Raw genomic sequence first — 25,278 nt, 5'->3', positions numbered from 1 at the left:
TTAAAATTCTCAATTTCATTTTTTTTCTTCAACTTCCTGAAGTTTGCTCCATCCGGTAAATGAGAAACTAATCTCTCAAAACGTTGTTAAGTACTAGCATATTTATACTCAAGTATACTAGCCAATGTTATCTCCTCCCCCATTCCTTCCAACCGCGTTTGATAGAAGAGATGGTAAAAAAAGGTATGTGCATGAAGAAGTTGAGAAATTACATGGGCATTTTGGTAACTACATTGACAATATATTTAGTGCACTATAGTCTACAGTCAATCACTTGGTTAAGTGACTCAGTATAGCCTTCTCAATAATCTATTACAACATTCACAATACAAAATTTGTTTACTAAATATTATAGATGTTTGATTCTCCTTAAATAAGATCTCATGTTCGAAAAGAATTTGTTGAACTAGGATGGAAGTGATGATCCGTGCCGACTTCGGCGTAGCTCCAGCTCGATAGAAGCTTACCAAGCTCTTGGGGCACGTGGAATCCCGCGTGAATCATCAAGTTTTTTTTCTTGCTCTTCTCTATCGAATTCTCTCTCTAAAAACCAAGTTGTGTCCTGTTTTGATATGAAAATGGCCTTTTATAATGTGTTGTCACGTGTCTGGCCGTTGAACGCCCATTTTTTGCCGATGAGCGACCAGTTACTTCAAAGGGAGATGATTGCCACCGCCTTGGGTGATGAGCGGACTCTGCAACCCGCTGGCCCCCTGTGCATCCTCAAATTTCCATTTTCTTGCCAAAATTTGCCCTCTTCATTCAACACAAATTAAGATAAAAATTAAACTTAAACACGTTTTATCCTATAGTTCATCTATCAACAAGTTCTAAATAAAAGATGTTGGATTTAGTCAAGATTTCTCATGAATTTACAAGGATAAATACCTAAATTTCTCATTGAAACTATGTAAAATTGACACTTAATTATCACCTCACAAATATGAATATTCCTTACTTGAATATGAATGCCTCATATTAAAGAAACTTTTAACGCACAAGAAAAAAAAAACCATTTTAATTAAGTAGACCAATAAAGTTATGATTGAAATTTTAAAATTCTCAATTTCATTTTTTTTTTCTTCAACTTCCTGAAGTTTGCTCCATCAGCTAAATGAGAAACTAATCTCTCAAAACGTTGTTAAGTACTAGCATATTTATACTCAAGTATATTAGAAAATGTAAAAAATAAGCAAAATACAAACACAAAAGTCAACAATACATACTTATGAGTTATGAGCATGTAGGAAACGATACTATACACACGAACACAATACTTCCAATTTTCACCAACTCCCTCTCTTCTTCCCTTCATATATATCAGTTTCAACTTGCTTCCAAGTTCCACCCCCTTCCTAGAAACTCCACCACCTCTCTCACCTCCAAATTCTCCACCCACCACCGCCACCATGTCTCTCCTCCTAGCAATCCCCATCTCCCTCATCACCCTCCTCCTCTCCTACACCCTCTACCAGAGACTAAAGTTCAAGCTCCCACCGGGGCCGAGACCATGGCCCGTGGTCGGCAACCTCTACGACATAAAGCCCGTCCGGTTCCGGTGCTTCGCCGAGTGGGCGCAGTCCTACGGTCCAATCATATCAGTCTGGTTCGGCTCAACCTTAAACGTGGTCGTGTCGAATTCAGAGCTGGCCAAGGAGGTTCTTAAGGAGAAGGACCAGCAGTTGGCCGACCGGCACAGGAGTCGGTCGGCCGCGAAGTTTAGCCGTGATGGGCAGGATCTCATCTGGGCTGATTACGGCCCCCACTACGTGAAGGTGAGGAAGGTGTGCACGCTGGAGCTTTTCTCACCGAAGAGGCTTGAGGCGTTGAGGCCTATCAGGGAAGATGAGGTTACCGCCATGGTTGAGTCCGTTTTTCATGACTGCACCAATTCTGGTATGTTTCTCTTCGTTTCTTTACTGCTTATTTAATGTTTTGCAATTGTGGTTGTTATGTATGTCCCAACATTACATTAGGAAACAAATGCGTATTAATGGGACCGCAATTATAGACACGATACTTTGTGGAAATTCATAAAATTAGTGGTTACATTTTTTTCTTTTTTATAACCACTTCATCTATTCTGGATTCGAGATTAAGTTTTGGTTAAAATTTATCATCATCTCCCCCAAAGTATTGTGTGGGATTGAATTTTTATTCTACCCACACACTTAATTTACGTTGCCGATTGAAGTAGCGCGTTGCCGACTGAAGTAGGCTTAGGCTTTTTGTGGGTGGTGGTCACCTCAATTTTAAATCTTCCTGCATATATTGGCCACTTTTTGTTGATGTTTCATGAATATCAAATTAAGTTAAATGGGCATATGCATTTGCTTTTTGGCTTTAAAAATAGAACTGTACAATATTTTGTAAAGAATTTTTAAATAAATATTTAATTATTTCCCCATTTTTTCACACGCATTATAATTAATTTAAATTTAAAAGAATAATTTTTTTTTGAATATTTATGTAAATCAAGTGTACACAAGTCAAATGAATATATAAAGCTTTTTCCGGAGGAGACAACTAAAATTGGGTGGCACATCATTATTTCATGTTTGTAAGCAATAACAATATAGGTTTGTGGGTCGGTGGGTATTTTTAAATAAAACGAAGGTGATCCCTCATATTCTGAATAAAGAAAGATAATCGTATGTAACACTATAAATATTTGATATTCACGTATAAATTTTAGGGTTAACTATCATATTGGCCCCTGTCTTTGTCTCGCCGTCTGAGGTAAGTCCCTCATCGAAAAATTTATTGCATTTAGTCCTCGTCTTTGAAAAACTTTTGGAGCAGATCCTCGCCGGAGGGCAGAACTCCGGCGAGTGCTTAAATGACACGTTGACTGGATTTAATGAGATGATGTGGAATTAAAAAAATAATAAAAAAATAAAATAAAATACACATCAGAAATTTTATTTCAATTAATAAAAATAAAACTTATTAACAAAACTAACCCAAAAATTAATTAACAAAATCAATTTCCCCCAAATTAACCCTAAATCATCTTCATCTTCATCAAAATCAAACCCAGAGGATCCAAGCCTTCACGGCAAAATCAAAAATTCAAATCAACACAGAAAAATTCAAATCAACATCTCCTTGTTCATCATCTTCATCTTCTCCATCCCATCATCTTCTTCCTCATGACCTCCTTTGACAGTTCCTTGTTCTTGCTTCTTCAACTGGGCCATGCCCTCACCAGCCGCAACCCTTCCTCACCCGCAAGCCACCCTCACCTCTTCCAAAAAGCAAGGGCCGCTCTGCAATCCAAATACCATGTGGAATAATATTCAAACAGCACGCTCAACATCAAAGGCAAGTAATATTCCTCTATGTATTATCAGGTCTGATAAAGACCCATTTCTCATTTAATCGAATTTGGTTAAAATGAGAATTCACTACATGCAAGTCTAGCCATCATCATACTTGTTCAAATGGGTAATCAGAGGCAGCCCTCAAAATAAGTGGCGGTGGCCAAGCCATGAGTGGTGGTGGTGGCCAAAAATCTTTTTTGCGAGCCCTAGATCCACACCCACCACCTTCAGTAACTTCTATTCATCCCAAATTTATGCTTCAACCCAAATTTCTGCTTAATCTTCTTCAATCCGGAATCTCGTTCTCTGTTCCTCTCTCTCACCTTCTTCTCCTTCTCCTTCTCTGATAAATTCAGATCCAAACCCAAAATTGCAGATCCAATCCCAGATTTTCAGAACCAAACTCAAACCTCTTCTCCTTGCGGTATTTCTTTCCTTCTTCTCCCCTTTCTTTCTGGTAACAGAACACGATGAACTTGAGTCTGAAGAAGATGAAGAAGAAGATGAGTTGGGGGATGGAGGAGGAAGAAGATATGGGGTTTTGTGTTTCTGGGTTATTGATTGGGATTTTTAGGGTAAATTGGGGGGATTTTGGGTAATTAGGATTTGTTTTTTCTTTTTTTAACAGTAGGAGTTGTTAATTAGATTGGATTTGTTAATTAGATTGGATTTGTTAATTAATTTAGGCTAATTTTGATTAATTAGGTAATTAATCTGATATGTAATTTTTTAATTTTTTTTTAATCCATGTCACCTCACTTGTCCTAGTCAGCGTTCCAAATCAGCACTCGCCGGAGCTCCGAGCTCCTCCGGCGAGGATCCGCTCCAAATAATTTTCAAACATGAGGATCAAATGTAATAAATTTTCCGGGGAGGGACTTACCTCAGACGGCGAGACAAAGACAGGGACCAATCTGATAGTTAACCCTAAATTTTAAAAATTCGTTATAAAAATACTATATATAAATAACTATTTTATTTCTAAACTGATTTTGCATTTATAAGAAAAATCCGTGATTTCATTTATTTTGTAAATATGTGGACGTCACCTATATTTACTTGGGTAATATGCATTATGTGATGCACCATGAATGTTAGGCTAAACGTCCATTTCTATTGAAAAATATTTGCGTTTATTTTATTTTGGATTTTAAAGTTTACACAATGATATTTTGACGTTCCATGCCTCTAATTTTTAATTGAATAGAAGACACAAAAGCATATGTAAAATCATTTTTTTATTAAAATATCGTGTAAAAAAAGCAATATAAAGAAAATGTGTTAATTTACATACGTCAAAAGCTAGTCGAATATGGATGAACAACAGCGCAACTAGAATGGTCCCACTTTGACACGCGAGCCATCTAATTCTTAACAAAAAATCCCTTCATCAGAAAAAAAAATCTCAGTTTGTTGGTTCATTGGTTGGCAAAGTTTGAATGCGAAGAAAAGAAAATCACTATATGTGGTAGGTCACAACTCACAAGTCACAACTCACGATCACCAAAATATATTGGTATAATTTATTGCAAAAAATAAGCTTTTTTATAATAAATAAAATCGAATAACTCAAATCGTTTTTTTTTTTGTTGCATTGCATAACTAACTCAATTCGTTTTAGTAGAATTAAATAATATTATTGATCAATTAGTACAATTTTATTTTTGATTATTCAAAACATTGCCTAATAAAAATTAATCATGTGATTAGGTATAGTGGGTTGCAATATGATTATGATGCTGGGCTTATTTATTATATGTTGAAGCTACTTCATTGTTATCTTGCTTTCTTTTCCCCTGAACAATGCAACCAATAATGTTTGCTGGTTTCTAACCGGACCACCTTTGTTCAAATCACAAACCAACACTCTACCTAATTTTTCTGCCCTGAAGTGCCACATAGATATTTCTTCAGAACTAATTCAAGTGATAAATGATTGATTTCCATTAAATTGACACGTAAAGTTAAATCAATAGCACAACCTATTTATTTTAGCTATATGGAATGGATGATCTAGAGTTGTGAGGTTTCAATGTAATCTTTTCTAAATCTATCAAAAAGTAGATCACGATTTTGGTGCGGACACCCGACACCATTACACAGACCTACCTTACATAAACTCTACAATTTGTATCAGTTTGTAATTTATGGCGATTTAAATGTCACAAATGGCAGGTGTCGGGTGTCTGCTCCAAAACTATGGTCTATCGATGGAACTTTAAATCTATCTAAACAACCTTTTTTTTTTTGTTATCCTTCTAATGTATATGCTTCAATTTGAAAATAAAGAATTTTGAATGGTAAGTTATTAACCAAATGTGTATTTGTGTATTTTATTTGCAGAAAATTTGGGGAAAGGTCTATTGGTGAAGAAGTACTTGGGGACAGTGGCATTCAACAACATCACAAGGCTAGCATTTGGGAAAAGATTTGTGAACTCAGAAGGTGTGATAGATGAACAAGGAGTGGAATTTAAGGCTATAGTGGCAAATGGGTTAAAGCTAGGAGCATCTCTTGCCATGGCAGAGCATATCCCTTGGCTGCGGTGGATGTTCCCCCTAGAAGAGGAGGCTTTTGCCAAGCACGGAGCACGCCGCGACAGACTCACCAGAGCCATCATGGAAGAGCACACACAGGCACGCCAGAAATCTGGTGGAGCCAAGCAACACTTTGTAGATGCTCTGCTTACATTGCAAGACAAGTATGACCTCAGTGAAGATACGATCATTGGTCTCCTTTGGGTAAGTAGGAAGTTATATGAATAGTTTCTATAGAATCACTTTAAGCTTCAATGTAAAATCCCATACACTTTCCAAACACATCACATAACATTTTATTTGCTTTTAAAAAAAAAACAAAAACTAACATTTTATTTCCTTTGATAGGATATGATCACGGCTGGGATGGACACAACAGCAATCTCAGTTGAGTGGGCAATGGCTGAGTTGATTAAAAACCCAAGGGTGCAGCAAAAAGCTCAAGAGGAGCTAGACCGGGTAATTGGGTTTGAAAGGGTCTTAACAGAAACTGACTTCTCAAACCTCCCTTATCTACAATGTGTGGCCAAGGAAGCTATGAGGCTGCACCCACCAACACCACTAATGCTCCCTCATCGTTCCAATGCCAATGTTAAAATTGGAGGCTATGACATCCCAAAGGGGTCTAATGTACACGTGAACGTGTGGGCCGTAGCCCGTGACCCAGCTGTGTGGAAGAACCCGTTGGAGTTCCGACCCGAGAGATTTCTCGAGGAGGATGTAGACATGAAGGGACATGATTTTAGGTTGCTGCCATTCGGAGCGGGTCGGCGGGTTTGCCCCGGTGCACAACTTGGGATCAACTTGGTGACATCCATGTTGGGTCACCTCCTGCACCATTTCTGTTGGGCCCCACCTGAAGGAGTGAAGCCTGAGGAGATTGACATGGTTGAGAACCCTGGTTTGGTTACTTACATGAGGACCCCAGTACAGGCTGTGGCCACTCCTAGGCTTCCCTCACACTTGTACAAACGTGTGCCCGCTGATATTTGATCTTTTTTTTCTCTTGATGCAACTTTGTTGTTTTGTTACATTCAGAGTTTTTCCTTGTGAGACTATTTCTATTACTATATGTAACTATCATTGAAATCACAATCTAAGGAACTAAGGAAGACTTAAAGTAAGTTTCGCCTTGTCCCATTCTGATTCCAGGCTATGTTTGTTTATGGCGTACAGACATTAGCATACACTACATGAAAAAAATTGAACAAAACTCTTATGATTTGAGATGAACCTCCATTCACATTGTACTCAACTTTGTATACAAACACACTTTCACACAAAGGATGTAGTAGAAGCAAGACCAGAATGATTTTATAAGACAGCTAATGATATATGCAATATTTACAGATGGGATATGAAAGGCGTGTATATATTGTATCTATAATAGTCCTTAAATGTATTACCCTTTACAAACTATGCACAATATTACACAGAACCCATTCATGAAAGCTTTTCATATACTAGGTAACAGCAGCATCACTCCACTTGCATTAATTAATATAAGGATAGCTGATCAATTCAGGAGTGGTCTTGTTGCAGCCAGCTCACGTAGAACCTCCCCCCTAGTTTCTTATTCACTTCAACCCTGAATATTTCTTCTTTGATTCCCCTGCTTACCTTCAGAAGCAGGTTAAACTTGACATAGTCTTCAATTTTCTGCATTTTTTACAAACATTTGTCAATTGAGAAATCTAAATAAGTGAAAATGTAATAATAACATGTCCTATGCAAGGAAGAGAAGTAACATATGAAGAAATTAAAGGGCAGGAGTGTACAACCATAGGAGATTAAAGGCTGATATAAAGAAGCATGCATTAGTAGAAGTTGACCAATAGAACTTCCTAGTTCCTACCTTGGTCTTGGCCAGAACAATCTCCCGAAGCTCGTATGGAGACAGAGAGTTGGACCTCTTCGCAATGGACTTCACAGCATAGTTAGCAGCATCTTTGACCTCAGAATTGTGAATTGGCACTTCATACCATCCGAATATGTGTCCCTCTGAATTAAAAGTAGTACTATTTCTTAGAAACAATTTATACTTAAAAAGAAAATATAATTAAAGAAATAAAGGAGAAGGACAAGAGGCTACTTTCGAAGTCACCATTGTGGTGCCAAAATCAATATAAGCAAGAACAGAAACAAACAAAAAAGCTTGAGGGTGCAGCATATACTTTTCAAACTGCGTTTCAAAGGGGTGATGGGGTTTGCTCCCCTCAGCATGTTACAGAGTTTCACCATCAAGCATAACTCCCATAGCGACGTAAGGTAAAATCCTTCTATGAAAGGGGCAGGAAGCCAGGAACGGATAAACAGCCACAAACCCAAAGCTCATGGTCTAATATGTGGCAGAGGTCTCTTTTCCATTCCAGAGGATAAAAGTTCACATGTCAGATTAATCTAAAAGTTCACTATGACTATTTTAGTTGTATCTCTAGTCAATGGGGGACATTAACAAGTAGAACTAATAATTTTAATAATAACATGCCCCTTCAGCCATATTTTTATTTTGGTTTAAACTATAGGCATCCTCCACTGAGGCAATCTTGTTCGAGCCGAGTAGGACATCTAAGGGCAGAAAAGATCTCCCTACCAGCTATTTAATGCAGCTGCATTCATAGAGACTCGAACCCAAAACTTATGCTTAAGAGAACAACATCGTTTTAGTTTATCTACACGCTTGGTAATGCACCTCGCATATATGTTAAAGCTTTGATTATCTATTCACTGTTATAAGGACAAACAATGCCAAAATGCACAACTGCTGCTGCTACAGCCATTAGAAGACACCATACGGTCCAGTTCTTCTACCCCATGGTAATTCTATAAAACGTTGTAACAAACCTTATTGACACCACTAACATCTGAAATAAAAATCTACAACTTGCATAGACTCCAAAAATAACTTTTGTGCTAATTAAAAGAAATACGTCTAAGTTCAACCATGAATTGAGGAGACATGGTGCAGCAAAGGGGTGAAGAAAGAAACATTCTACTTGGATATTCATGAGAGGATATAAGCAGCCCTTCACCTTGCTTAACGCCAAGATCTGAACTCCTGAAGGGAGAGGTGACATGAGCAAGCTTGAATTCCTGCAATTGTATGAAGTTCATCCATGGCTTCACCCAAATTTTGGCTTCATAAATCTTCTTCTTTCCGCCATCAATTGCTTCCAATGTAAGATAATATATTTTACCTGCTATCACCTGTTCCTTGGTTTTCAATACCCTTGCAAATTCAAGAAGGGCATTCTGCATAAAAGAAATATATATAAATGTACTTAAACTTTTCACAATTTGCAAATGAAAGGAGCGGCCAACATTATCAGGCTAGTAATGTTAAGAGAATTCCATCACAGGTCAATTAGCTAGAAACAAGAAATAAACAACAACTGGATTTATAGTACATAATAATGCAATTGCATGTATACATGATTAGTCCTGCATTCTTGCTCCAACCCTAAATCAATACTTTTTCATGATTATGCTTGTACAAACGAAATCATGACCCAATGAAGTGAACTAAAAGGTTCTGTACCTATCTTTAGTTCTTTGCATCTAACATAATTACCAGACCAAAGGGGGAACATGGCTACTCTCAATCAATACAAATCTGCTCTTAACAATTCCTGGCAATTACAGATGTTCCATGATGTCCCACCAAACAAAATTTAAAGGATTAATAACGGCTTTAACGCCTTTTACTTCCGGGAAACAAGTATACAACAACATGATTACATAAGCAAATACACAAACACTGCTAAAAACAACAATTTTTTTTAAATAACCGCATGATGAAACATTAGGTCAAGTAATACGACAAAAGAGGAAATTTTCCAATTTAACTGTGTTTAATTAAATAAATAAAACCCATTTCAATTAATCAACGAACGAATCAAACCCTAGTGCCAAAATTCAATCTTGAGCACATAGATCAATGAAATCAATGATTTTTTTTTAAATACCTCTTTTTTGTTATGTTCATGAACGGCGAAACGAGCAAGGTTTTCAATTGCAGCACCGTCAGGAGTAGCATCGCGTGCTCCCAGATTCATTGTAATGATGTTGTTGTTGTTGTTGTTGTTGTTGTTGTTGTTGTTGTTGTTGTTGTTGTTGTTGTTGTTGTCCTGCTGCGTGCATAAACCAAACTCATAGAACCCAGAAAGTGGAAGCATAAAAGCAACAAAGAACACGAGAAGCTTCGTCATGTGGAAGTCTTGTTCTCACTCTCTCTCAATCTCAAATTCTGAAACAATGAAACACGATTATCAGGGTTCGATTGAGACTTTGAATGTTAGTTTAGTTTGTTTGTTTGTTTGTTTTGATTGGAATTGTGGAATGGTAGCTTGGATGTTAAGGAAAGAATCTTCTTCTGGTTTTGGGCCGATCCATGAAGAAATTATCAGCGGCCCAGTTACTTGAGGTGGCGTAGGGTAATGGGGAGGTTGTTATATTTTTTTGACAAAGTGTAAATAAAACTTTGACCCAAAAAAAAATGTGTAAATAAAACTATTAGAAAACTATGGCAGTCCCTTTCAACAAATGACTTTTCTGATTCGAACATGTAAATAAAACTATTAGAAAACTGTGGTGAAAATGGTTGAATATATAACTTATATACGTATCATGAATTGATTCAATATTTTCTACTAAAATTGGAAGAGTCATATTTGCAAAAAAAAATATGGAAGAGTTTGTGAAGAATGAATGGGGTGATTAATTCTTTAGTCACTTCAACTTTTACTTGAAAACGAGTAAAAACAGTTATTTAATATGATCATTTAAGATAAGTGAGAATAATTATGATATTACAATGCATTCCTTTGCAAATACTCTTTGGTACAATGGAAAGAAAATGCATCCCATTACAAATGGAATCACCAAAACAAAAACTTACATAATCACAAGTAAAAACCCACTTAGATATATTGTACAACCCTATATATTTTGACAGAGAGGTAAAAAGAACAAAAACAAAGTTGAGGAATGGAATGGATGGCATTAGAAGCTCACCAATCACTATTCCATCCTTGTCATATGTGACATTCATATCTACAACCTACACTAGGAATGATCTTTTGGCATATTAATGTACAATTACAAGCGACAGTGATTCATCTCTGGCTTTGGTTACCTATCTTCCTAACATTCAATCATCAACTTCCTTGATGTTCCAACTCTTGCTTCTTCAACGATTCTTGCACTTCTTATCCTCAAAAACTTCAGGCACAAACTTGTTAAAACTCTCCAAGAACGATTCCCATTCTCCTTGGTTAAGGTCTCCAAAAGAAACTCCAGATTTGGCCTCCTCTCCTTCAGTTCCTTCCTTGCTATTATCCTCATTGCTTGAAACATGAGGGGTGCTACTAGCCTTGACTTGCAAACTAATCTTTTCAAGTTCACTTGTTGTCTCTTCATCGCCACAAAACCCCCTGGTCATCATCTGGCCTATTTGGGCCAGACAAAGGCCGGCCGCAGTAGCTTGCTTCAAGAAAATGGTGCAGATGATAAGAACACGAACGGAGGACTCCCTCAAAGAAGGGACCTCAGTCCTCAGGATTTCAGCGTCTTTGAAAGGATCAAGCTTCGAAATGTATTCGAGTTCAGATTCTGAGAAAGGAACTGAGGCTTGTGGCCAGTGCAGCCACTCGAAATATGGATCATCCAGCCACTCTGGGAGGGAAAAACCATGGTCAATTGGAACAAGGTCAGCAAGTGCAACTCCACTAGCATAGCTTTTGTGGTCATGTTTCATCACAAGCATGTTACCAGCATGTCTGTCAAGATTCAAGAGCCTAATGTCCAAAATTCCAATCTGGTGGACTGAATCAACTGAGAAGAAAGAAGGGCCTAACTCTCCTGCATCAAAACCATGGCCAATAAAGCGTTGGAGTGAGGCAAGTTTAGGTACTGTGGCTGCTTCTGCAGAAGCATTGTCAGTAGCAGCAGAGAATTCAGCATGAGAGAATTTTACTAAAGCGGTTGGAGGCACACCAGCAAATCCTCCATGATCAAGAAGATAAGCAGCTAGTTCTCTGATTCCAGTTTCACCTACTCTAATTGAATGCTTCCACCCTTGTTGCCCCAGCATTTGACCCATTAAGCTGTTTGGGTTGTTCAGGGCTGCTGGTTCTTCATCTACTGGCTTTGCTACAGCAATGTTGGTGCCACTTTTGTTCTTGAAAACATAGGCACCGCCTAGTCCACTTGGGAGTGGAACAGGTTTAACACCAGAGGCCATGGCTATGGCAACCTCAGCAACTAGAGCATGTACTGGAGCTCCACTTCCGCGAACTATCTCAATCCTTGGAGGAGGATGATGAGAAGTGAGGTCCTCACTTGATAGTGTGGTGAGTCCCAGGCATGGAGTGGAGAAACTGCGGTGAATGTTGTCGGATTCGAATGCTAGTTCAATGGAGTGGGAAAAACTAGTGTGGCTAAGCTCGAGAATGTTGTGATCGAGGTGACCAAAGGATTGGAGTTTGCATCTCTGGGATCGGCTAAATGGCTTAAATCCATGATGTTGTTGGTCAATGGCTACAGCCATTTTGAACAATCTCATTCAGATGAGAATGGCAGCAGTGCATTCCACGGGGGGCAGTTCTTGCTCACCAAGTCCCCTGAAAAATTAGTTTTCTGAAGGCGATGACATCTGCATTTCAAAACAAGCATCAAAGTTAATGCATGTTTGGAAATCATTCTGCAATTGATTCTTAAGACAGGGTTTTTTAGGGTTTCACTTTTGATTCTGCAGAAAAAGAAACTGATTCAAACAGCTATTAAACCTCTTAATTACTAGATATGAACATGTCTACGTGTGTAGGCTCTCTATATTCAGGAATATAGTTATTTAGACATGTCTGTGTGTATAGGCTCTTTGCAGAAATAGGTTACCTGTGTAAAATTGTGATGTTATTATAAAGAGAAGTGAAATTCATTTTCTTTCCTTGAAAATGTGTATCTAAGCAAGTTCATATACATTAGATTCAAAACTCATTTTCAAATGTAATAACTCAATGTTAAATTACTAGATACTATACTATATTAGGTGCAAAATGTCCTTCAGTGTTTAAGGGATGGCTACAACAAGAGAAGAGCATGACATGCATTGATAGAACAAGTAATCAAGATGATAATCTGGATGGAAATTCCATTCCTTCTAAAGTAGTAAAACATTAACATGTCAGCACTGAATCTAAGCTTCAATTGATGATAACTTGTTTGAACAATTATATCCTTAACAAAAACTTCTAGATTATTTATTCCCTTTTTAATTTTTATCATGCAACAACATCAACAACAACAAACGGAGCCTAACTAATATAGCAAAGCAAAATGCAGCCAAATTTCTTACTGTGAATGCTTTACGGGTAAAATTCATTTGCTGGACTCATCGCTTAAGCTTTGGATACCAAACTAACAGAAAAGCAGGGCTAGCACATCTTTTCTTGAATCCCTTATAACCTGTAAATTTCCAAACCCCAAAATGTCAACAAGAAGATTTAAATCAAAGATGAGTATTTGTATATCTCATGTCACATGACATTCATCGAATGAAATGCAGGCAAAAAAAGAAAAATCCCTCACTCCTCTGCACAGGGATTATTTTCCACAATTTCCTGTTAAATCATATATGATTGAGACACAACCACAATTAAATCCTTCTCTAATCTCAAATGTTTAGAATGATGTTTGATTCACACTGATTTAGATGTGTGTGATAGAAACAGAATAGAGAAATGATATTTTGAAATAAGCATCAGAGAGAACATTCTGCATGTCATGAAATACTCATGAAACACAAACTAGAGACAATGACACCTCACAATCATCACGAGATCTTGAAGGTTTTCATTCATGATTTCCATGAAGGAAACTCTAACGTGCACGCCAATGCATCATAAAATTTTCAAATGCTGACAAAAGTTAAAACTAGGAAAATTCATCCTTACTAAGAAAAACAATTGGGCATTAATTTCGGTACCATCCCTTTACATTCTTGCACCACCCAAATCTACCGTTTACGGAACCCATTACACACCGCATTTAAGATTGCGGAATACAGAACATACCTTCCGCAATCAAGTTTGCGGAAAAATGTCAAATGTAAAGGGGTGGTACCGAAATTAATGCGCAAGCAAAACTATTCATTGAACTTGTAGGAAAGTGTGATTGTTTGAAAAGTGGCGCTTTCAGAAACAACTTTTACAACAAACCCACCATGAATCAAGTTAAAAAGACAACTTCCTTTTCACATTTTCTCAAACACATTGAGTGCATGTATGTAAAAAGAGATAGAGAAAGAGAATGTGCATTGTACCCTGAACACGCTGGAAAGGTATTCAGGGAAACGAGAAGCAACGGGAGCGCGAGAGAATCAAACCGTCGTCGCAGCAGGAGTAATATTAACGAAATAAAACTCCACTCCCACTCCCTAAACGTTAATATTCATTCCCCCCACTCCTATAACCACAAAACTTTCCACCACGCTTTTTCCTCTTCATATGTTCCTTCTTTCTTTCTCCAATGTTACTATTTTGGGCTACACTGTCCCTCAAACACCGACACTTGGCATGTTTTCAGACACAAACGGTCAAAACATAGTAAATACTATGAAACATGTTAATTAATTTAGTATCAACTAACTAACTAATAACGGTTTGTGGTCCTATCCTAACGTGGCACCTGCTGTGACTAAAAAATATGTTGTTGTGGTCAAGTTATTGAATTCCTCTTGTTGTTACATTGCAAGGGTGGCATTTTTCTTTTATTAGATTGTGGCCGTTTAGAAGTTTTTGAGTACCACAGATTTGTGTTTCTCATGGCCTTTCTTCTGCTCTTGATTTATGGCTATGAAACCGGCTCAGATTCGGTCTAATAATATGAACATTTAGTTCTGTGACATTGGAATTGTTTACTTTCAAAAACAGTAAAAAAAACTCAAAAGGACTAAACGGAAATATGGTATATTATAAGGACCAAAAACATGTTTAAGCCATAAAATATATACTTGTTTATATCACATCACATCTTTAAAATCTTATCAGTAAACATTGTATACTATCATTGCATTTAAATTATCAACAAATGTTTGTCCCTTGGGGAACATCTAATAAATAAAAAATCACCAATGTTCGTATCAGTTTCTCATTTCTCAGAATCAATTCTAAAACTCAAAAACTACTCGTAGAAACTTCTTCCCATTCTGACTTTAAAATCAATTGTAGGAAATTTTCTTTAAAGGAAAAGCCCCAAATCATTGCACCATTTTCTTTGAACATAACGAGTATCTCTTGTAGGAAATGAAAAGTGATCATTTTATTATAATAGACAAAAGTAATAGGCCTATATATATGCTTAGAATACAGAAATAATTATATTTTATGTATTCTCTTTATATAGAAAACATCATGGAAACAGAGGGAACTACAAGAGCCATAACATGGACGAACTCTTATTGTTTTCTTCATTCTAGCAGGTAGTGTGCATAAAATCACCGGACAGCCACATGATCCCTTGGTTGAACTCCATTAGATTCAGAGGGAAGACGGATCTTGTCGGCGGCACCGGCAATCTTCTTGTCAGAGACAGCTTCTGCTACTGATGAAGCCGACACCGGACTAGCTTCTACCTGAGAATCCTCATGAGGAAATGATCTTCCACTCCAACGTACAAGATTCTTTATGCTGGTTTTGAGCTCATTATCCTTAAGCAAGGACTCCAGAGTTACATGCACACCTGATAACAGTCCAAAGCACAATTTCCAAAAAGCATTTCAATGGTCGGTCACAGATAGACGTTTCTTACAAAGAATTAGCTTTTAAGATACGGAGTCAAAGATCAAGACATACGGTATCTCCAATAGTGCTTTGGATTTGTAGGGTCGTTGATCGTCTCCTCCGCCGCGGGGCGTTTTGTGTACTCTTCTTTTAATGCTAACAAGTCCTGTCCACCAGATTAAGAGCATGATTTTCATGAGCAGGTAAAACAACTAGTGCAATGCAATGGCTAATTTTTAACTGAAAGTGTTACAACATGTCTGTCCGAATACCTGAAGAGGGAAAATTGCCCACATTGATGGGGCTTCAAAATGTTGCCTTATGATAAAATGTGCAACTTCTGGAACACATTGATCGGGAGCCAACTCATCAGACTCCACCACATCTTTGAAAAACCGCTGTCTTCTCTCTTCATCTTCTTCCCACCAAGCACGCATGGGGGAACAGTCATGACATGATGGGGCACACACCTGTGCACAGTGACATAACTCACCCAATCAAATGGCAGTTTTGCAAAACCCTCCAATTTCAAAAACTGGCACTAGTTCTCACTTCTCAATAAAGAAGAATTCAATTAAGCAGAATACAACAAAGAACCCCTAAATATCTAATTATAAGCCTTCTTAACCATATAACTAAAAGCACCACCCATAACCAATACTTTTTCATTCTTTACAGAATAAAAACCAAAATACATTTGAATGTGGCATAAGCAGATAAAGTTTGAGCTAAGGTTTCTAAACATTAAAAAAAGGGATTTGTTTTAAGAGGATTTATCATCCCTTGGATTCTTTAAGAGGATTTGTTTAAAAGCCCTTCTTAACCATAAAGCCTCAATAAAAATTAAAATAAAGAAGTCCAATGTGTTTTCATTAGTTCAACCAAAAGCACCAAAACAAATAAGGACAAGCAATAGTATACAGAAAACTTACAGTCATGTAGCTGTATCGAGAAGGAATACCAAATTCTAGATCAGATTCATTTGGCATGCGCTGAATGCGCAAACCAACTAATCCCAGTTCTTGCATGACCTACGTTTACAAATTTATAGTCAAAGGAGGTGCCTTTTCCAAAAATAGAAATCCCATTAGTATCTCTAGTATAATCCAGAAGGTGTTTGTGTGTGAGTTTCGTGACTAAAAGAGCTTAAGGTAAACATAATGGACATACAGGATGCACACAAGATGGAATGAGGCCCAGATCTTCCCCACAGGCCAGCATGTCAGATGAGTTTAGAAGTGCAGGCAGGGTCTTCAACGCATTTTGCCTCCAAAGATTCTCTTGACGGTGGAAATAGTAGTCATAGTATAATCTTTTGAGAACATTCTTGCTGTATTACATGATGAGCAGTAAGATCTTGTGAGATAATCTCAAGGAAGCCAGAAATCAGAATGTCGAAAGAATTTAGTACAAGATGCGCAACAACCGTTTTTGGTGTCAAAATATGCTAAAAAAAGCATCATAGTAGTAGGAACCATCCTCTGGGGATTTTCCTATGATCAAGGTACCTGTGATCATCCAAAGCCTGAAAATTTGAGGTATCTTCAAGGTTGAAACGAGGATAAAACTTTCTTGGATCCTCAGGATCTTGGATTAGAACTATATTCTGCAAACCAATAGCACAAAATATAATGTAGGACTTGCAAAGGATACAGATCACAATCAACAAGACAGAAAAAGATTCAAAGTATTTCAAAAGAAAAGCCAAATAAAAAGTGTGTAAATAAGTAAATTTGATCAACAGACATTATAAACCTTTTTACACTACAAATTAAAAAGAAGGTGCCACATCATCTTAGAACCTAAGGTTTTCACTAGAAGTAGAATCTTAAGAGTCTAGAATACTTAAAATGAAAGAACCAGTTGATTTATTGATAATGTAACACTCTTAATTGAATCAAAATTAATACAATTCTTTTAGTGGTACCCTTCATGGTATATATCAATACAGGGAGGGAGGGAGAGAGAGAGGGGGGGGGGGGGGGAGAGAAGAGGAATATGATCAATAAATCAAATTTGATAAAGTACCTGTAAAAGATCAAAGAGATTGCGCCGCATTTTGTCCTCACTCTCCAACAAAAGAGAACTTTCTGAACAAGTTTTCAGTTTGGAAGCAATTTTTTTCTCTGTGTTGCTATCCTCCTTGAACTAAAATCAATTGAGGAAGATAAATATATTTTTTAGCAAGACAGTTCAACACTAGTGCAGAATATTTATAATGATCACAACAGAATTGACAACAAATTTATCACAGAAGACGTATTCAAAATTAATCAATGTCAAGTCCTGCTAGCAGGCCTAGCCAAGTCCTATCCATAAGACAATACACAAGCCATGACCTGTTAAGAAGATATACTATCCAGTGGATTTCTATAACTGGGTCTTATGCAAATCATGAATTTTACAAGATTTCATCTGCAATTTACGATTTAGATAACACACAGACACGCAAGGTGAGATGAATTGAAGTAGGATAACAGGAAAAAATCAGGTGAAGAACTAATAAGGCATTGATATTTGATACAAATGATAGGAAAACTATATGTCTAGATGTTAGAAGTATTATGTTCTCAAGCAGCTAGGCATCAACGGTATATATTTATATGAATTGCAATAACAAGGGGGGAGGGGGGGGGGGGAGCAGACAAAAACATGGAAAAATGTTTTTAAAAAAAAACAGATGACATAAAATTAAATAAATCTGAAAGTGTAAAAATCATGTGTGGTTATGTATTATTTATTTAATTAAAAAAATGATGGTCTGTCAAAAGCAGTACTTCTCATATACATTCAGAAAAGTTGATGGTCTGTCAAAAGCAGTGCTTCTCATATACATTCAGAAAAGTTGTTCCCTCGTAGCTAAAATTGAAGGTATGCTATATTAGCGTACAGGAAACAATAAATACTTAAAACTTAAAAGAAAAATACATCCAGAAAAGGATGATCACCTCATAGCAGTTCTTGTCATATTCATTCAGAAAAGTTGTTGCAACAAATGTCCAAGCAGATCCGAATTTCTCCTGAAACAAGAATGAAACAATATACTGTAACATAACCCGAGAAGCACATCTACAAGACATGTCAATAAAAAACAGATAGCAGCCTAAAGGAAAATTATTAATTGTAGCCTAAAAAGTAGACTGCTAACCTGTAATATTTCCTGCCTAATATAAGGCCGACTCAGGCGATTAAAGTCCCATATTCCTTCTTTTTCAAGTTCTTCCTGCAACGGATATAACAATTGATAAATTGACCAAAAAAAAAAGGAAACACACAAAAGCCAGTCAGATAAATTCAGCACGTATTCACTGCATCAAGTGCCCTTTCAATTGAAAAGAACATAAGGATACCTGACTTAGAGGAATAGATGGTCGGAATTTTCCAACTAGACCTGTCATGGCATGCTCTGGAAGTTCCCAAATTCGGAAGAATCCCAATATGTGATCAATCCTGTAAGCTGTAAAATATTTTCCCATCTGTCATTGATAAAGAGAAAATTAATCTTCAACCTCAATCCGAAAGTCTGCATAGACTATTCCCAGTTTAGACTTAAGAATAGGATCAAGAACTCAAAACCAAAACCTGTGTCAATCGAGCTCTCCACCAAGCATAGTTGTCTTTTGACATTTCTTCCCAATTATAAGTAGGGAAGCCCCAATTCTGTCCATTTTTATCAAAATAATCAGGAGGTGCACCAGTAGAAGTGTTCATTCGGAATAAATTTGGATTAACCCAGGTGTCCACACTGTTTCTATCAACTCCAATAGGAAGATCTCCCTTTAGAATGACTCCCTTCTTTCTTGCGTATTCTGCAGCTTCTGATAACTGTAATGTGACAAACCAGACAATAAGTTTTCATTTTTTGTTCAATGATTTGACTGCCATGAAGAACTTACAGTAAGGTTCAATATAACAACTAACTTGTAAATGTAGATGGTATTGAACATAGTAATGGAAGCTAATTATCTCGTAGTGCAGACTTTCCTTGGATACAAGTTTCTCTAGCTGTAAAAAATGGGAAACATAAAGTAACGAGACCGAATTTGAAAAAATAAATAATGAAAGCAAACAAACAAAAAAACAAAAGAAAAATACTTTATCTTCGGAATAATGAGCAAAACGACCCCATTGACTGCGCTCTGATGTTTCAAAAAAGTCCCGCAGGAAACAGAAGGCAGCATAGGGTTTCAACCAACCCTGTTACCATCAAGAACAAATCTGAGTCAGTGTAGCAATTTAAATAAAATGACAGTAAACAATTGACTATGACAAATTCATATCAAGAAAGGGGAAAGGGTAAGAGAAACAAAAAGATAAATAAAGAAAGATAAAAACTATGTTGCCAAAACATGAGGTGATATCATGCAGTAGTAAGACCTCATTCTCAGAGAAGAACTCCAGAAAGGAACTCGAATTAAGAATCAAATCTTTCTCTTGAGCAAAAACTTTCTTAGCAATGGAGAGTTTAGTAGCCATTGTAGCTTCATAATCAACATCCTGTAAGGACCCAAATAGAATCAACCACCACAGAAAATTGTCATCCAACAATATGTATGCATATAAAAATGGTGATGGCAGTAACAACATATTTACCGAAATATAGCCAAATATAACGATCCCAATTTTAAAAGTACTCAGTTTAATTATACAGGTGAAAACAAACGCCGCAACATCATAATTATCTGTAAGCCGAAAGGATATTCATTTGGCTTTCTCTTATTACAAACCTAGAAGTGAATCTCATAAGTATTTTAGCAAACTAATTGTGGCAGCCACTTGACTTTTCAATAAAAAAGTTTTAAAATTCAAAAACATTTGCAATATTAATTCCATATAAATATGCTTTATTGCCATTCACTTTGAAGGAAATGAAAAGTGAGTGGAGTGACTTTGAACACCAAAAAAAGTTCACCATTAATCCTTACAGCCTTAGCAGCACATCTTTTCTTATATAAAAATATAATCAGGTTATAATGGTGTTTGCTTAGAATTAATACTTTGTTCTAAACAACAGCAATTTTTTGACGGATTAAAAAGAAAAATTATTTAGACTTTGTGACAGCATTTTATTATAATGATGCATATATATAAAGCAGAGAACCCTTCTTGATGATGTCAATATATATATAAACATTTGATAGAATTACCTTCCCATCCAGTTGCTGTTTTGCCTTCTCAATCTCTTGCTGTAAAGAGGAGAAGCAAAGCATTTCAAATATCAGCATTTCAAAGTTGATATGAATGCTATTCAATTGAGAATAAAATTCCAAATGATAACCTTGATCTCCTCTGGTATATTCTCAGAAAGTGCCTGGACTCTCAGGTACAATGGATGCAATGCACATACTGAGAGAGAACTGAAAAACCATATGATCAAAACTTCAAGTCATAAACAATTAGTTTATGAATTGTTTGGAACAATAATTTGTCAGAAGAAATCTTTTTTCCAGCATAAGTGTAAAAACATTAATGCCAGTTTGTACCTTATCTAAATAAAAGTTTGATATAGTTTTAAATCAAAAAGAAAATACCAAATTTGAGAAATCAAACACATGCCAACCCAAAGTTGTAAGGAGATCAAAGATGCGGCCTTTAGTAACTTTCAGCAAATTTTGGAAATTTCAACTTCCTACATCTTTAATTATCTTTTTTCCATTTTACCAGAGTTTCTGACACACCTGTAAGTCCATAACTCAAGTCTACAGTAGAAGGAAGAAACAAGGGCTGCTCTCAACTGAGGTGAACAGGTATATGAGAGGGGGACATTTGGCATGATCTGAGTGGAGGGAGAATGATTCTGGTATCACCACTATAAGGTGGGATAAATATAAGAAAATAGTGGAGAAGGGGTTATTGAGACCCTTGACATTTAGGACCCATAGTTTTTCATTCTTTCAGCATTTTTCTGGCTATTTAACTGTATTACAATGGGTTAACTCTGAATTAAGAAGTCCATTATTTCCATTCTTTACTACCAAGTTCTATCAGTTTCCAATATTTTCATTTATTGCGGAGAACTAAAATCCATGTTTGCATGATTGATAATGTAAAGGGTGTCGATCTCTATATGTTTATCAAATGTCTACAATTAATTTGAAGGTGTTGTTCTACCTGTATGGATAAGAATCCCACCACATCCCATGCACAGATGTATCATTGATTGGTAAAAGTTGAACTAAATGGAATCCAGATGCTACCGCCCAGTCAACTAGTAATTTAAGATCAAGAAACTCTCCAACTCCCAGATCAGATTCCGACCTAATAGAGAACATAGGAATGGCTACACCAGCACCACGCCAAGGTGTTCCCTAGCAAAGCAAACCAACAATATATTAGAATCATAATTTGAGAAAAAGCACAATCATCAATACCCACAATGTAAACTTCACAACTTACCCGCATCATGCCATCTGAAAGAAAAATATATTTTGCCTCATTCCTTGAGGAGTTAATGGAGACTTCTCGATTCGGACCATCTTCTATAGAGGAGTTCCCAGACCTGCCATATTTGCAATATCTATATGTAGAATTGCTGTTAAGGAAGAATGTAAAGCTTGACAAGAATATTGTTAGCAACAAATGAAGTTAATGACAGCATGAGTTCATCATATTGTTCAGGATGAAATGTCCAAAAAGGATATCTTATTGGAAAGTCGCTCCTTTGCATCACACATTCAGCTAGCCAGACAGATTCACCAAAATAGTTGAGTTTTAGTCCATTTTCAACTTTCCACTGCCCCAACTTTGTATTGCTACCAATCACACATAACTGCAAAATTTAAAGAGATGTAAATAATTCATGGAATCATTATATGCAGACAGAAATGGTTTTTTAATGAATTCACGATCCATGCAGATAAGTCATTTAAGGATAAAAAGGTCTCACTGATGTGTCTTTCTCAATATTTGGGCAGGATATTTTGAATTGGACGACAATTGATTCAGCTGGTCATCAGAAGTCAAATAAGAGTTATCAGAAAAATAATGAACTGACCCTTCACACACACCCCAAAAAAACAGGTAAAAAATAATAATTTGCAAAAACCTACCTTCTGGTTCAATATTTGTGTGATCGACTCCTGTGATGCACGAATCCCAGCTTTGCCGAAAAACAACATCTTTGAAAGCGCTTCTGAAAGGGAGAGCATCTGAGCCAGTCTGGACTTGATGATAAAACAAGGAAATATCTTGAGAAGATATTTGGGGAAAAACTAATGCTTTTATCCTAACTAAAATCTATTGAATTATATAAGGAAAGAGAACTATATTCAACTTCCAGAAGTAATTTCCACACCTTAATTAAAAAGATTAAGAAAAAAGACCCCTGATGTGTGAAGCAACCTAACAGACCATATCCTTGTTGTTCATTTTGCGAAAATGATACTGCTTAGGCGCTTTATGTTATACACACATTGCTCCTTACAACCGCAGCATACTCATATCATGTCCGAGCATCTCCACACTTTAAATGTGATACGCTTTAACTACACCCACCTCCAATGAGGTCAGATAGAATAAGAACTGGGTCAAATAACATGCTACATCAAGCTTTTTCTTTGATAAATAACTGCTCCCCCCCCCCAAATCTGAAATATACTTTTAGTCGCCTTAATGCAAAGCATAGGTTCTGCACAAGATCTGGATGAAGTGCAAGGTTTTCTGATAAGCAAATCTTGCACGTTTTACAAGTAAGTTTTGCTTTCAGATGGAAAGTGTTGAAACAAAAACACAATAAAATTGCACAAAGTATATGACTGAGAAATATCAATCTAATGAACCCAAGTGGAATGACATGAAAAGTGTGCATAGAATCTGTACAATTTGTCCAAGATGACTCAAGTGCCATAATTTTGTCTTCTACTGTATAATATATTTATTAGGAATGGCAGCAAAACTCGTACATATTTCGCAGAAGCAACAAAAAGCAACCTCAGAAAGAATTACTTGAAAGCGATACAGAGAAATGTGGAAAGAGAGAAAGGAAGCACCTGCCAAAGATCACGGAACTCAACCTCCTGACCATTCTGAAGACCTTCAGGAAGGTTCAATTCGCGCTTCTTACCCATCTCCCATCTCAGAATATTTTTGTTATCATCTACAACATAATAGCTATACTGGCATTGGAACCCTCTTGGCACTGTGATGCTTCCGCTCCACACGAGCTCAGACCCTTGAGGAGATGGACTGAGCAACACACCCTTCTTCACATTCCCAGAACCAAGCAATGGCACAGAACCACACACCAGCAAGCTCTGACCCCATTGGGTAAAATATGGTATCCGAAAGGTTACCTTCACTGAACTCACAGACTTATTCGAAGAAAACAATCCCAGATTCACCATAGCTTCAGCTTCTGGCTAAAAATGAAATATTTATAAAAATCAAAATTGCAATTATCAGTGGTGGTGATGCAACAACAGACAAATCCAAAGTTGCAATATTCTGAGTGTAAACAGCTCACACCCTCAATTAACCAAAACCCAAGTTCCAATTTTTGTTTATTGAAATGCTTAAATTTCTGACATTTCTCTCACATGTAACTATTCTCACAAATTTCTTCTGATCTGTTTAACCAAACAGAAGGTGGGTCTTTGATTCTAAACCAAACAGCACATACCCATTAACCAGAATTCGAGTGTACCAAATTATAGAGACAGAAAACTCTCAAGAACTTGAAAAATCTAATCTTTTCTACGAAAATGAAGATGGGCAGATGAAAAATCTAATCTTTTCAACTCACCTTTGCTTCAACCAGAAGATATGATACGGCAAGTCTTCAATTGTGAATATATAAATAATTAAAAATGAGATTTTCCAGAAGTAGAAAGAGTGAGAAGAAACAAGGAGTGAGAGTGTGAAATGGAACAGAACAGAGACGTTTCTGGCTGTAATGAATGGTGTGTGATGATATTATTTTTCCTGGTGAGGGTGAAGCATGGCCGTCAATGTCTCTTTCACGGGAGAGTGTAGCACCTGTGGAAAAGACAAAGGTGTTTCTTGTGTTGGCGGGGTCAGTTGCTGCTCCACCGCACCAAAGCTTCTTATTACGATCTGGCTTCTCGATAGATCATAGATCAATCATATCTCTAGTACTACTACTTGCTACTAGGTAGGTAAATATCTACAGCACGAGTTTATTTATTGTTTAGTATAAGCAATAATATTAAATGATGAATTATTTAATTCACATTATAGATAATAGATAAGACCTCATGAGAATGTATGTATAAGTTACTCGAAAATATTTAGTCTACCACTGTCGCCGCAACCACCACCCTCCAATCCAGCCACCTCTATCGTCATTATTATTGTCACTGCCACCACCATCATCACGACGTCCACCCTCCACCGTCACTACCACCACTCTCCAGTCTCCACCATCACTGTCATCACCACTGTTGTTCCTTTGTTATGATTGTCTACATTTTAGCTAATATATGTTGTGTGCCAACATGTCGGACACGATGTTGTAACATCTTGACTATGACATGTGTCCCTGTGGATCTGATATGAATTGGCTAAGTTATCTGTGAAGCTTTGTTTTGATTATATGGTAATTAAGTTAGGGTTTTGCTGGAAGCTTTTGTGCACCGTTTAAGGAATATATCAAGTGTGATCAAATCAGTTTTAAGGGATTTG

General features: G+C 36.8%; 5 protein-coding genes across 7 annotated transcripts; 1 reads left to right on the top strand and 4 right to left on the bottom strand.

The window, feature by feature from the left end:
* Nucleotides 1-617: 617 nt before the first annotated feature.
* On the bottom strand, nucleotides 618-1,444 carry LOC130730029 (uncharacterized). Its single transcript, XM_057581902.1, has 2 exons — nucleotides 1,227-1,444; nucleotides 618-756 (listed from the first exon to the last, which is right to left on the bottom strand). The coding sequence occupies exons 1-2, from the start codon at nucleotides 1,442-1,444 to the stop codon at nucleotides 648-650; spliced, it is 327 nt and encodes a 108-aa protein (XP_057437885.1). The 3' UTR covers nucleotides 618-647.
* Nucleotides 1,410-6,984, top strand: LOC130730027 (cytochrome P450 98A2). Its single transcript, XM_057581899.1, has 3 exons — nucleotides 1,410-1,896; nucleotides 5,667-6,064; nucleotides 6,209-6,984. The coding sequence occupies exons 1-3, from the start codon at nucleotides 1,410-1,412 to the stop codon at nucleotides 6,851-6,853; spliced, it is 1,530 nt and encodes a 509-aa protein (XP_057437882.1). The 3' UTR covers nucleotides 6,854-6,984.
* A 79-nt stretch (nucleotides 6,985-7,063) lies between these two features.
* LOC130730028 (cysteine proteinase inhibitor 12-like) lies at nucleotides 7,064-10,178 on the bottom strand. 2 transcript variants are annotated; one of them, XM_057581901.1, is made up of 5 exons: nucleotides 9,987-10,178; nucleotides 9,826-9,941; nucleotides 8,893-9,112; nucleotides 7,716-7,861; nucleotides 7,064-7,519 (listed from the first exon to the last, which is right to left on the bottom strand). In XM_057581901.1, exons 1-5 carry the CDS (start codon nucleotides 10,066-10,068, stop codon nucleotides 7,382-7,384), a joined length of 702 nt encoding a protein of 233 aa, XP_057437884.1. In that variant the 5' UTR covers nucleotides 10,069-10,178; the 3' UTR covers nucleotides 7,064-7,381. The 2 variants fall into 2 exon arrangements, with proteins under 2 accessions (XP_057437884.1, XP_057437883.1); XM_057581900.1 differs by having other exon boundaries at nucleotides 9,826-10,178.
* Nucleotides 10,179-10,651: 473 nt separating this feature from the next.
* Nucleotides 10,652-14,339, bottom strand: LOC130730026 (phosphatidylinositol 4-kinase gamma 1). Its single transcript, XM_057581898.1, has 3 exons — nucleotides 14,181-14,339; nucleotides 13,215-13,324; nucleotides 10,652-12,512 (listed from the first exon to the last, which is right to left on the bottom strand). Exon 3 carries the CDS (start codon nucleotides 12,420-12,422, stop codon nucleotides 11,049-11,051), a length of 1,374 nt encoding a protein of 457 aa, XP_057437881.1. The 5' UTR covers nucleotides 12,423-12,512; nucleotides 13,215-13,324; nucleotides 14,181-14,339; the 3' UTR covers nucleotides 10,652-11,048.
* Nucleotides 14,340-15,153: 814 nt separating this feature from the next.
* On the bottom strand, nucleotides 15,154-24,707 carry LOC130730025 (4-alpha-glucanotransferase DPE2). 2 transcript variants are annotated; one of them, XM_057581896.1, is made up of 23 exons: nucleotides 24,380-24,707; nucleotides 23,628-23,992; nucleotides 22,689-22,797; nucleotides 22,526-22,584; nucleotides 22,281-22,408; nucleotides 22,036-22,162; nucleotides 21,751-21,947; nucleotides 20,918-20,996; nucleotides 20,787-20,825; nucleotides 20,017-20,136; nucleotides 19,735-19,836; nucleotides 19,561-19,644; nucleotides 19,222-19,464; nucleotides 18,990-19,115; nucleotides 18,788-18,862; nucleotides 18,588-18,659; nucleotides 17,668-17,787; nucleotides 17,148-17,245; nucleotides 16,810-16,969; nucleotides 16,572-16,670; nucleotides 15,912-16,109; nucleotides 15,712-15,805; nucleotides 15,154-15,598 (listed from the first exon to the last, which is right to left on the bottom strand). In XM_057581896.1, exons 2-23 carry the CDS (start codon nucleotides 23,979-23,981, stop codon nucleotides 15,354-15,356), a joined length of 2,928 nt encoding a protein of 975 aa, XP_057437879.1. In that variant the 5' UTR covers nucleotides 23,982-23,992; nucleotides 24,380-24,707; the 3' UTR covers nucleotides 15,154-15,353. The 2 variants fall into 2 exon arrangements, with proteins under 2 accessions (XP_057437879.1, XP_057437878.1); XM_057581895.1 differs by having other exon boundaries at nucleotides 23,628-23,996; nucleotides 24,380-24,706.
* Nucleotides 24,708-25,278: the final 571 nt, after the last annotated feature.

Source organism: Lotus japonicus, chromosome 1, assembly GCF_012489685.1.
Source record: "Lotus japonicus ecotype B-129 chromosome 1, LjGifu_v1.2".
Taxonomy (NCBI): Eukaryota; Viridiplantae; Streptophyta; class Magnoliopsida; order Fabales; family Fabaceae; genus Lotus; species Lotus japonicus.
The sequence above is the reverse complement of the archived record's forward strand: the minus strand, read 5'-3'. Positions and strand labels throughout refer to the sequence as shown.

Excerpts from the sequence above, each read along its gene's own strand:
- LOC130730026 (XM_057581898.1), bottom strand. The coding sequence starts at position 12,422 with ATGAGATTGTTCAAAATGGCTGTAGCCATTGACCAACAACATCATGGA.
- LOC130730027 (XM_057581899.1), top strand. The coding sequence starts at position 1,410 with ATGTCTCTCCTCCTAGCAATCCCCATCTCCCTCATCACCCTCCTCCTC. Across the intron at positions 1,897-5,666 it reads TCATGACTGCACCAATTCTG|AAAATTTGGGGAAAGGTCTA; the intron begins GTATGTTTCTCT and ends TTTTATTTGCAG. Across the intron at positions 6,065-6,208 it reads CGATCATTGGTCTCCTTTGG|GATATGATCACGGCTGGGAT; the intron begins GTAAGTAGGAAG and ends TTCCTTTGATAG.
- LOC130730028 (XM_057581900.1), bottom strand. The coding sequence starts at position 10,068 with ATGACGAAGCTTCTCGTGTTCTTTGTTGCTTTTATGCTTCCACTTTCT. Across the intron at positions 7,862-8,892 it reads AGATCTTGGCGTTAAGCAAG|AGGGACACATATTCGGATGG; the intron begins GTGAAGGGCTGC and ends CTTTTAATTCAG. Across the intron at positions 7,520-7,715 it reads TTGTTCTGGCCAAGACCAAG|AAAATTGAAGACTATGTCAA; the intron begins GTAGGAACTAGG and ends TAAAAAATGCAG.
- LOC130730025 (XM_057581896.1), bottom strand. The coding sequence starts at position 23,981 with ATGGTGAATCTGGGATTGTTTTCTTCGAATAAGTCTGTGAGTTCAGTG. Across the intron at positions 22,163-22,280 it reads AGGAGCGACTTTCCAATAAG|ATATAGATATTGCAAATATG; the intron begins ATATCCTTTTTG and ends CAGCAATTCTAC. Across the intron at positions 18,863-18,989 it reads CATCTATTCCTCTAAGTCAG|GAAGAACTTGAAAAAGAAGG; the intron begins GTATCCTTATGT and ends TATCCGTTGCAG.
- LOC130730029 (XM_057581902.1), bottom strand. The coding sequence starts at position 1,444 with ATGAGGGAGATGGGGATTGCTAGGAGGAGAGACATGGTGGCGGTGGTG. Across the intron at positions 757-1,226 it reads TACATGCTCATAACTCATAA|AGGGCAAATTTTGGCAAGAA; the intron begins GTATGTATTGTT and ends TGTTGAATGAAG.